General features: G+C 35.0%; 2 protein-coding genes across 13 annotated transcripts in view; both read right to left on the bottom strand.

The window, feature by feature from the left end:
- LOC144963010 (uncharacterized) overlaps window positions 1–6,449 on the bottom strand; it is a 10,219-nt gene extending 3,770 nt beyond the window's left edge. The window contains exon 1 of the mRNA XM_078896567.1: window positions 5,132–6,449. Coding sequence (XP_078752693.1) covers window positions 5,132–6,449 — 1,318 coding nt within the window. The remainder of the gene's footprint in view (window positions 1–5,131) is intronic.
- Window positions 6,450–9,447: 2,998 nt separating this feature from the next.
- The window catches only part of LOC144963302 (phospholipid-transporting ATPase ABCA1-like), an 88,166-nt gene continuing 85,676 nt past the window's right edge, over window positions 9,448–11,937 (bottom strand). For all 12 annotated transcript variants that reach the window (XM_078897205.1, XM_078897212.1, XM_078897209.1 and 9 more), the window contains one exon: window positions 9,448–10,130. In XM_078897205.1, coding sequence (XP_078753331.1) covers window positions 10,113–10,130 — 18 coding nt within the window. In that variant the 3' untranslated portion in view covers window positions 9,448–10,112. The remainder of the gene's footprint in view (window positions 10,131–11,937) is intronic.

The following is an 11,937-nucleotide window of genomic DNA, read 5'->3' as shown; positions in this document are numbered from 1 at the left end:
CATAAGTCACAATTAGCAAACATTCACAAGAGGTCATGGACCGCACAACCAATACAGAGGTGTCTGGGCTGAGAAGAAGAGGCGGACAGAAGAAGTAAGGACAGGAATGGAGTGGAACTACCTGCTACCAATGATAGTATACTCGTTGCTGCAACGGGTGTCGTCAGAGAGAGGGCTCGCTTCAAAGACCAACCAAAACAAAAACAAAAACAAACGATTAGAAAGTATAATATAGGAGACAAAAGTTATTCTGCTGGCATTGTAACTGACTGAAATAGTGTGATTCGTCAAAACACACTTTCTGTTTTGTTTGTCTGTTGCTTTTTGGTTCAATTTGTTTGAGTTTCAATGAAACTTTCATTGACCTAAATCCTACATAGAATAGACAGTTGACCATGAACATCATTGTAGTCTGACCAGTCGAAAGTCAGCATCACGTGATTTGATTCATCATGGCAGCAGCAGCCTCTTATGGTTCTCACACTACTATGTTATGACGATCGACCAAATCAGCAAAGTCCGGTCCGCACTCGTGCACCGTCACAAACCCGCCTGGTAGCATCGTCACAACACACCGTTCATCATGGCAAAAGTACGTTCAAATATGAAACGGAACGAAATATTATACATTCCGGATGTGTTGCTAATTTCTTCTTTGGAAATCTTTTGTGTTGAAAGTATGAAGTCTGGTATCTTACCTGACACCGTGCACTAGAGAACGTGATGTTACCAGCACAAAATAGCCGAATTAGTCACCGTCCTTACAACGCCCACTTCTAGGTAAGAGACTAGATAGTCAGAGACAGGAAAAAGTTCATACATCCGATTTTATTTATTTATTTATTTTTTTTTTTTTTTTGGGTCAGTTGCTCAGTTTAGGTTTAAGACTAGCAAGTCATTTACTAGACTATTATTAAATTACTAAATTTAGTCCATCTACATATAATTGGGTCCAGGACGTCTTTTGTCCTTGCAATACCGTTTATGGACCTAAATCCTTTATGGATGGACACGCAGTTAGCACTCCTCTTGTCGTCACAATCATGCCTTGATGATGGACGTAATCAAACTTTTTGTTCTCTTTTGTCTCCCATGATACCACTCGACTGATCTCCATCACATTGTTAGGATAATTTTACAATGCTGATTCTTTCTCATTGTTAACATGATTCCACAATGCTGATAATCTATCAAATTTATTGGCTTACTGAGAAAGAAAAAAAAAACCCAACAAAAACAAAACAAAACATCGTTAAACACATCAAAAAATATCCCAAAAATTAAAAAAAATAAACAAAAACAAAAAAGTTATTTTAAACAACAAAATTTATTGAATTAATTATTCACTAAGCAGACACATTTATAGGATTTAAAACACATTAAGGAAAAGGAAGAAGTATATTCAGTATAAAATGGACTAATATATATATATATATATATATATATATATATATATATATATATATATATATATATATATATATATATATATATATATATATATATATATAAAATTATAAAAACAAAAACCATGAAATAATAGGGCTCAACTTTAGGATAAAAGGAGCTATTTATAAACATTTGAAAGAAAATGAAGATTATTTGACTTCTACAACGTTGTTATCGAGCGTTGCTCTCATCAGGAAGTGGAAGTGAAAGTAGATTGTTGTGTTTTCGTATTTTCCTAGATTCATGTTTATGGAGGTTCGTAATTACATAAAAAGTGTTTGTTTCTATGTCTGCATGAGGATGTTAGTTCGTTTCTTCTGTTGAGTGTTGCTATGTTCGGTTTAGTGATGATGAAGAATTTTTCTCCCAAGCAGAGGTTGCAAATCTCAGGAGAGGGGGAGTACGACTGTGTTCTGGAGATTATTTTCCATGTGATGCTGTGTTGTATGTTTTTTTCTTTGAGGTTCCAAATGTGTTCGCTAAGTGTAGTAGAATGTCGTTTGTGTATGTTTCTGAAGGAAGATGTATGTAGGTTGTATCCGGTTTTGAATGAACACTCGGTGAGGCCAATGTATGTTTCTTGTTTTGGTGTGTCTGGTCGTGTACTGTGGCTTGATAAATTATGTTTTGAGTCAGGCAATTGCCGTTTAGTGGGCATGTTGCCTGGGTCCTACAGTTGCATTTTTTCTCTAGGTTGTTGCTGGGCTGAGCTGGCTTTGATAGTTTTCGGTTATTGTTGGAGGAAATAATGTTTTGTATGTTTGGCATGCAGGTGTATCCTATTTTGATTGTGTTTTTGTTCATGATTGGGTGTAGAACGTGACCGGGAGGGAAGCACTTTTGTAGTAGATTGAAGAATTTGTTACCGATAGAAGTTGTCACATTCTTTGCCGACAAAGAAAACGACACATAACATGGTTCAACCCACCATACAGCAAGAATGTGACAACTTCTATCGGTAACAAATTCTTCAATCTACTACAAAAATGCTCCCCCTCTCCTGAGATTTGCAACCTCTGCTTGGAAGAAAAATTCTTCATCATCACTAAACCGAACATAGCAACACTCAACAGAAGAAACGAACTAACATCCTCATGCAGACATAGAAACAAACACCTTTTATGTAATTACGAACCTCCATAAACACAAATCTAGGAAAATACGAAAACACAACAATCTACTTTCCAGTGATGAGATTACCCGCCCAAATCATTACCCGGGTAATACCCGGATAGTGGTCTTACCCGGGTACCCGTGGCAGGAGTGACTTTTTGACCCAAAAAAATTTTTTTTTGTAAAAAAAAAAAAAAAAAAGGGGGGGGGGGGCTTTTTTTTTATTCTTTAATTTTTTTTAATTCATATTTTAGTTATTATTATTACAACAAATGAAACGAAACTGTAAGAAACAAGGATAATTAATTACAATGAAACCAAAAAAAAAAAAAAGAAAAAAAAAATACCTGAGAGTCCTTTAAAAGATAAAAACTAATATAGTCTTAATCTGTTAATTCCAAAATTGAATCAAATGTGTGTTAACAAACAAACAAAAAAATCAATGTATCTAATTGTAAAATAAAGGAGGAAAAACTTTTGAAAAAATGTCATGTAAATGTAAATATGTAGATCAAAATTATATTACACCCAATTATCACTCTCAGTTCGGTTTCCATTTGTTGAAGCGGGTACCCGCTACCCGCCCCTTTTACCCGAGTAATAATAATAATAATAATACATGACATTTATAACGCGCATTTTCATCACTGGGTGATGCTCAATGCGCGAAACAATAATACAGTGACATTATGATACAAATGAAACATTATCCAAACTACATCAACATAATATTATCATTATACAGCAATGTAATAACTAAACATAAAGTCATTAATACAAGATATGTTATAATACATCCACATGCTATGTCAAATACGGAAATAATATAAAATAATGATATAATAACATAAACTAAATTAACATTCATATTGGGGTCAAATTACAAAGATGCATTAATCAAGATGTGTTTTAACAAAGAGATGGTGTTTTAACTTTGATTTAAATATTGATAAGGACTGCGCTTCTCTTATTCTTTTAGGAAGAGAGTTCCAGATGGAAGGTCCGACGTGACTGAACGATCTGCCGCCGTAAAATTTATATTTATATTTATTTGTAACAATTAATTTTGTAGAATCTAGTGCAGAACGTAGACTCCTCGTTGGCTTATACGTTTCTAAAAATTCAGTAATATACAATGGTGCTTGATCATTAAGGCACTTATAGCACAATACTGCTAGTTTGAATTCGATTCTCACTTTAACTGGTAACCAATGCAGCTCATACAAAAGTGGCAACGAGTAGGATGTTATCTTCTTTCTTAAAATCAATTTAGCAGCCGCATTCTGGATACTTTGAAGGCGTGATATTTTATCGTTGCTTACATTCGAGATTAACGAATTACAGTAATCTATTTTAGATAGTATGAAAGATGTTATTAGTTTGCATGTTACTTCTCTTGTTAGGAAAGGTCTAACTGAAGCAATTCTTTTTAATCCTATTGTCAAACTTCTACATAGAGAATCAAACTGTGCCTGCATAGTCATATGTTGATCTAGCATTACCCCGAGGTTTTTCACACACGTTGAGAGGTTAATTGTGCACCCATTTATATTTAGAGTAAACTTCAGAAAATCATCTTTCAAAACACTTTTTCTACCACACACCATCACCTCTGTCTTTTCATTATTCAGCTTTAACTTGTTAATTTCCATCCAGCATTTAACATCTCTAATACAGTCTTCAACACGGGTAATCAATGATGGGATATTACTAGGGATATCGCTTACATAGATCTGAGTGTCATCAGCATAGAAATGATACATTAATTTATTTTTAACAATAATATCCGAAAGAGGTTGAGTATAAAGAGTAAAAATAACAGGACCAAGGACAGACCCCTGCGGAACGCCGTAATTTAGAGGAAATGTTTCTGATACTGCGCCATCGATCAGAACCGACTGAGATCTTGATGTTAGGTATGATTTAAACCAACTAAGCGCAGTGTCTCTTATTCCAAAAGTAATTTCTAATCGTTTAATAAGTATCTCGTGATCAATGGTGTCAAATGCGGCCGAAAGGTCCAACATAGTCAATAAACAGACATGATTTTTGTCAATACTATTAAGAATATCAGTGCATACTTTTAAAAGGGCAGTTTCAGTGCTATGATGTGATTTATAGGCAGATTGGAAATTTTCACTTAAATTATTTAGATGGATATGATACAAAAGTCGTTTTAACACAATGCGTTCAAGCACTTTGGATAGATATGGAAGGTTGGAGACAGGTCTGTAATTTTTCAGTTCGTTTACATTTAGATCGGACTTCTTTAATAGTGGTTTAACAATGGCACGTTTAAACGAGTCGGGGACACTACCTGAGACCAACGAATTATTTATAAGTTCAGTTATTGTTAGTAACAGTTCTTCAATACAAGCCTTAAGAATACTAGTTGGGAGGGGGTCTACTAAGTCACAATATTTTGATGGGCTATCTAAAATGGCTGACTTCACTTCATCCTCAGTGGCTGGATCGAAAACATGTAGTGGCGTTCCATGGAATGGTCCAAAGCTCGGTGACGATGATGATGATGTATTGTCTAAGTTTTCCCTAATGGATTTTATCTTGCCGTGGAAATAGTTGGCAAAATTTTGAGCTAGTTCGGTGTTATTTCTAGACGCTGGAAGGGGTGTGGATTTCTTACTGCCAAGAAGGTCGTTTGCGGTGGAAAACAGTTCTTTGCAAGATGTAATGCTTTGAAATTTTTCGTTGTAATGGGCCTTTTTTGCGCATGTGATGGCGTTATAAAGAGCCGACTTAGCTGCTTTGTATATATCCTTAAATACCGTTAGGCCACTCTTTCGCCATTTCCTTTCAGCCTGTCTCTTTTTTCTCTTTAATTCCTTTATCTCGGAATTGAACCATCGCGAGTGTGGTCGATTCGATACGACACGACATTGCGGCGGTGCCTCACGGTCAATAATAGATCGCAATACTTTGTTGAAGTCGTTTATATTTTTAACCTCATTTATGACGTCACGAATGCTATCTTGTAAACCACTGATATCAATTTGTCTATAATTCCTTGTTGTTATGTTTCGTTTCGGGAGATCAACTTTCTTTAATGCGATATCCACAAATAAAACTTTGTGATCGGATATCGCTAGGTCAACAACTTCGGTCTTTCTTATTCTATTACTTGACACAGGGGAGATGACCCAATCAATGATGTTGCCGGCCTGGTGTGTTGTCTCGGTGATGTGCTGGTGTAAATCGTTGTCGTGTAGGATTTTCTTGATTTTGGTGACTGTCGGAGAAGTGGAATTAAAATGTATGTTGAAATCTCCAATAAAAATATATGGTGAACTTTTAAGGTTGAAGTCTAAGATATCATTTTGAAATTCAGCTACAAACTTAGTATTGGATGTATTCGGCGGTCGATAGATAGTAATGATGGAGAAAGTGGCAGAGTCGGATTGGAAGGAAAGGCATGCAGATTCGTAGTTTTCTCTTGTAAGAGGAGTGAAAGTGGTGTTGGTGATAGCAAGACTATAAATAAAGGCAATACCACCCCCTTTTCTCCCAGGTCGTGGTAGCGATTTCCAGGTATGCGTATTGGGACAGGCGGTGGTAATGTAGTGGTCATCCTGTTTACCCTGAAGCCAGGTTTCCGTAATGCACAATATATCAATATGACGATCTATAATTAGGTCATGGATCTCGTGACATTTGTTTTTTATGGATCTTGCGTTTATGTGGACGAGACAGAGGGGTGGCCTGTTGTTGATGATGGTTAAAAGATTGCGCGGTCTTTTTGACGCTTTTTTAAATTTCGCTGTATGTCTACGTGCGTTTGAGTAAACAGGAATGTTATAAGACGGGCTGAGTTCTTTTTTAGTGATTTCGGTAAGTGGTGGTGATGGTGATGATGATGATGGTAGCGACATAGGTGAGGGAATAGTGGTAAGAGGGCGGCTTGTTGTTGAGTTGGTCCTGTTGGTACTGTTGGCGGTGATGGTGTGGATGGTAGTGGTGGTGGTGGTGGTGTGTGTGTCGATACATGGTGTGGATAGCGTTGGTGATGGTAGTGACGACGGGAGTGGTTGACTTGGTGAATGGGATTTCTTCTTCTTCTTACCTCCCCTGGTTCCCCTCTTGTATTTCTTCACAAAATTATCACAAGCACATTTTGGGTTTCTGATACCTAGCTTTGAAATGTGTGTGATTAGTGCATTAGAAATAATGGTCTTATGGTGCGATATTGTATCAATGCACAGTAACTGAGCTTTGGTGTATTTTATAAAACAGTTTGTATTCATAGGGTGTTGGAGAAATAGCGATCCGTGTAGCGGATGTGGTTTTTCTAGGCGAGGGTTGGTGAGTTGCTGTCAGTTTGAATGATATCACGCGGCGTCATTGTTATGGATACTCGTATGATGAGGTGGTTGGGGGAGGGGGGGGGGGTGTGCAAGTTTGGTTATCACAATAAATCTGGATACGTTTAAAATAGCTAACACGATGTTATCCACAATGAAAAAGAATTTATATTATTATAACTTCCAAAATCAAGTCCAAAATTTCGTAGAAATATTTTCAATCAATCAGGCAACATATCACATAACTGTACACTAATTTATAGAACTGAAGTCACATTATAAACAACACAAAAAGAACAATTTTACAGAGCAGGAGTAAATGCAGCCTGTCGGCGCAGAACACACCAATGCCATATATTGGGCCAACAAGAGGTGTTGACTTAAGGCATAAGTTGATTATAATAGTGTTGACTTCATGCGAATTCCACTGTATTTTCTCTTTGTTGCTCATTACATATTTAGATAAGACGGATATCACTATGAATGACAATTTTAAAATTTATATAAACTTATATTAACTTTATTACCCGCGGGTACCCCCAGCACTACTACTTTCACTTCCACTTCCTGATGAGAGCAACGCTCGATAACAACGTTGTAGAAGTCAAATAATCTTAATTATCTTTCAAATATTTAATTTATATATATATATATATATATATATATATATATATATATATATATATATATATATATATATATATATATAATATAGAGAGAGAGAGAGAGAGAGAGAGAGAGAGAGAGAGAATTACAGTTCATCGTTTTTCTGATGTCAACTGGATACACAAATCTTAATCGAGAAATAAATAATGACAGAAATGCATTAATCATTTTAACTGTTGTCATAATGTCAACAACAATGAAAGACACAATATCAATTAACCATAGAAGAGAGAGAGAGAGAGAGAGAGAGAGAGAGAGAGAGAGAGAGAGAGAGAGAGAGAGAGAGAGAGAGAGAGAGAGAGAGAGAGAGAGAGAGATTTGGTGGTTGTATTCATGGAATATGGATGGAATGTAAACATCTGCTTATATAATCACTCATAACGTATTTTCAGATTTAGCAAGAAATGTCAAGATCCACTTCCAGATTATCACAGGCATCATAACGTGTGACTCCACTTCTTCTAACTGGTATCGTGCCGGTGTGAATAGATGTCATTACACTCCTATTTGTTTTTGTCTAGGACTTCATATAGATGTCGCTGTTTTTTGTCTATCATTTTCTTTGTGACGTAATCATGCATAAATAATCCTAGATGCACGGTCATGAGTCATCAATCGTGCTTAATGATCTGCGCAAAATGTGATTACGTAATTACACAACTGAACGAGATAGAGGGAGAAAGAGAGAGAGAGAGAGAGAGAGAGAGAGAGAGAGAGAGAGAGAGAGAGAGGGGGGGGGGCAGAGTTAGATAGATAGTTGACATTTCCAATTCAATCGACTGTTTTGCCTTCATTCTTCTTAATTCTTAAGAATCATTTAATTTATGAATTATTTTGGATGAGAAGGGATGTTTTATTATAATATATTAAATTACGTTTACTGGGCTATAAACACTCGTTTTAATTTAAGATTTTCATTCGGCAAGCTCGTGGAAATTTTAATTAAGAGCTGTGTTTGTAACCCTATAACCATGCTTTAATCCAATAGAAAAAAAAAACCCAACAAACAAACAAGATAAAACAGAACAAAAAAAAAACCCCATAAAAATTTATTTCAGTTTTGTGTTTGATTGTGGTGGGTGAATAAAACTTCAACTGTAATGAATTAACATTTCTTTTGTTATTGTTTTGATCTTTTAACTATAAACCCACTTTTTAGCATTTGTTTGACCCGACATAGATAATACCGTATTGAAGTTGGAGTCACATAGTTTATTAAGTACAAATAATGTAAATAAAATTTAGTAGACTCTACATATAAAAATGCACAAACTTTGCACGTTATTTACAAAGCACATATTATAACACTATATCAAATATAACTTTACTCTATTATAAGTGATTTTTAAAATATCATAAGCAATCTGTAAATCCAATACTTACTTGAGATCGAGTGAAACCAAGTCATATCATTCCAGAATAGAAAGCTACAAATGACAACATCGGGGGGGGGGGGGGGGGGGGGGGGGGGGACTATAGACTTTGGTTGGGGTTTTTTATTATTATAAATCAATTAACTTACTTCAATGTTCTTCCCCCTCACTCTTCTTTTGTTTATATAAATTTTAAAATTGTCATTCATAGTGATATCCGTCTTATCTAAATATGTAATGAGCAACAAAGAGAAAATACAGTGGAATTCGCATGAAGTCAACACTATTATAATCAACTTATGCCTTAAGTCAACACCTCTTGTTGGCCCAATGTTTTCTTTTCTTCATCTGAGTATTTTCCATTGATGATGGATAAAGTCAACCTTGCTTAAAGTCAGCCAAACTTTTTGCTCTGACAGTGTCAGCTTTATCAATATTCCACTATAGTTCATATTGGGAAGCATAAATTAAATAACAAAACGTTCACAGTTGATCAAATCGTAGATATAATTGTTTTTCCTTTTATAATCTTTCTTTTTTTTTTAAATATAAGCTTTACATTGTTTATTCAAAATCAATTTAGACAAAGAGTTTCCTTTAGCTTTTATTGACATATTATATCATGAGAATTCCAAAGTCATCGGCAGTGTATTATACTAAAACGTCATACTTTAATAATGGAAAGACTTGAAATATGTAAGAATAAGAGAACACATCCAAAATTAGGAACAACTTTTAAAAAATAAATCTTAAAAAAAAAAACAAAAAACAACAACAACAACAAATTAAACGGCCCAGCTCATTTTATTCCCTCCAATCGTTTCCCCGATTGTCACTAGAGATACTTAAATCGCATGGCTATTTCAGTTCTCTTGGTGACCAAACGTAGGACATCTTTTTTTCAGGTTAGAGTAGGAGTCGAACCCAACCTGGTTAGGATGAAAGACGAGATGTTCCCTTGTAGCTCTTGTAAATATGTCACTGAATTTCCAATCAATCTCACATGACATCATTTTATACTACTTGAATGTTGATATTATAGTTTAATATTGCTGTAACAAACTTTATTTCTACATCACGAGTCCAGCTGTGTCCCCAAATCAACAATAAAAGAAATTGATATCAGGTGACGCATGACCAAAATGTTTCATTTATGTGCTTATTTTACAGACTTGTCAAATCCTGTCTGTGGACCTCACAACTTGACGGATTCCTGGAAATAAACAAAAGATTATAAGAGACTATTAATTCCTTTAACCAGGTCTGGGGGGAAAAAAAGACATGTTAAAAAATTAGGCCAGAAAAGTCCGAGTTTTCTGACCAAATATGTTTAAATGATTAATCACGAGTTTGTCCAGATTACCAGATTACGGCAGGTAACTGATTAAAATATCCTTCAAAACAAGAGTTAATTCAATCTGCTTATCACAACTATCAATAAACTCGAGCACGGTTTCCTCGAACCTCTCGGGATATGAAAAAAAAAAAAAAAAAAGTACCACAGAGTCACGAAAGTAGTTTATTTCCTCCGTGCGTTGTACAAAGAACAATAAGGAAGGAATTCGAGACATTCAAGAGTTAGAGGAGATCGAATGCTCGAGAAAAACGTACTGGAGTGTACTTAATTTATTTATTTATTTTTTTACATTTTTCAATCTGATTTGGATGCATAGTAATACTTATTCTGTTACCAGCTTTTAACTACTTGATTGCAACTGCAAAGCTCCGACGATTCTTGTGTCAAATTACAATATTCTTCTTTTTTTTATCTGAACAGACACGGTGAACAGTTTTCAAATTATTTCCATTTTTAAATACGTTTTGTTTTGTTTTGTTTTGCTATTGTTCATTAATACAGTGAAATAATTCATAATTTTTTTTCCTCTGTATTTATCAGTGACTTGCGTGTACAATAAATGACCAGACAATCTCAAATCTTTTCCTAATTGCCATAATGCCCAGTAAAAAATATTTCTCAGAGTGTCTTAAATAAAAGAAAGAAAAAAAAGCAATGCAAGCCAAGAAAAAGATAGATTGCATGAATGCTTAAGCAAAGTTTTATTTATGGTATATATTATCCTATATCCCCTTTGCGGCGGTCTTGTATGGTATGATTCTCGCCTTTGGACCGATAAGTCCTTGGTTTGAGTCCCGTTTTGAGTGACTTAGAGTTGAGTCCATATTGATAAGACTTTACCCTCATTCTCAAGTGTGACATTCCTAGCTGGCCAGTAACAGCTTTGTCTCTGTCGGTTTAAAAAAAAGTTGTAATGGTGTATCACAGGCGTCATGCCTCCTCCTATAACACTTAAAATATTATTATAACTATAATAATATTTTAAGTGTTAATATTGGCTTATGACCCCTTGTAAAGCACTTTGAACACATTGGGCACTCAGTAGATATTGCTCTATATAAAAGCTCAAGCTCTAATCTCAAAACATGATCGGACTTGATGAAACACCATTAAAATGACCTATCTTGACAAAAGCTCTCAGAACTAGAACTTTCTTGTAGACTTCCATGAAGTCCCAGGTTTGGGAGTTTTATTCCACGATAAGTGTCATTTTAGTCGATCTATATTTAAAGGACGAGTTTTCTGGCCCAAATTTTACATTTTTAGTTTTTCAAAGTACGGCAGAATCAACTTTTTTAAAAGATACATAAGGTTCAGAGTCAAAAGAAAGACAAGAAGTGCTTATTTGATTGAAAATTAAACTCATTTTAGAGAAAAGATGTAGAATAATTGGGCTGTACTTGGGTGACCCCAAAATTATACGGCTTTATTGATTACAAAACATCAATTTTAAAAAGATATAATTCTACATCAAGACATCTTAGTCAGTCCATAGGTAACCCCAGTGGATGAGAATTTGAGAAGGGTAGCGTAGCGTCCAGTTTGGATCGTATAGAAGTACAATATAAATACAATATCAAAAAGAGTGAGAAAAAATTGTCTTTTGGAAGTTCAAAATATCAAATTTTAGAAAGAAATATCTCCCAAGCTAAATGACAACGGA

The sequence above is a fragment of the Berghia stephanieae genome, chromosome 1, assembly GCF_034508935.2.
Source record: "Berghia stephanieae isolate SIO BIC M18660-M18661 chromosome 1, UCSD_Bste_1.3, whole genome shotgun sequence".
Lineage (NCBI taxonomy): Eukaryota > Metazoa > Mollusca > Gastropoda > Nudibranchia > Aeolidiidae > Berghia > Berghia stephanieae.
The sequence above is the reverse complement of the archived record's forward strand: the minus strand, read 5'-3'. Positions and strand labels throughout refer to the sequence as shown.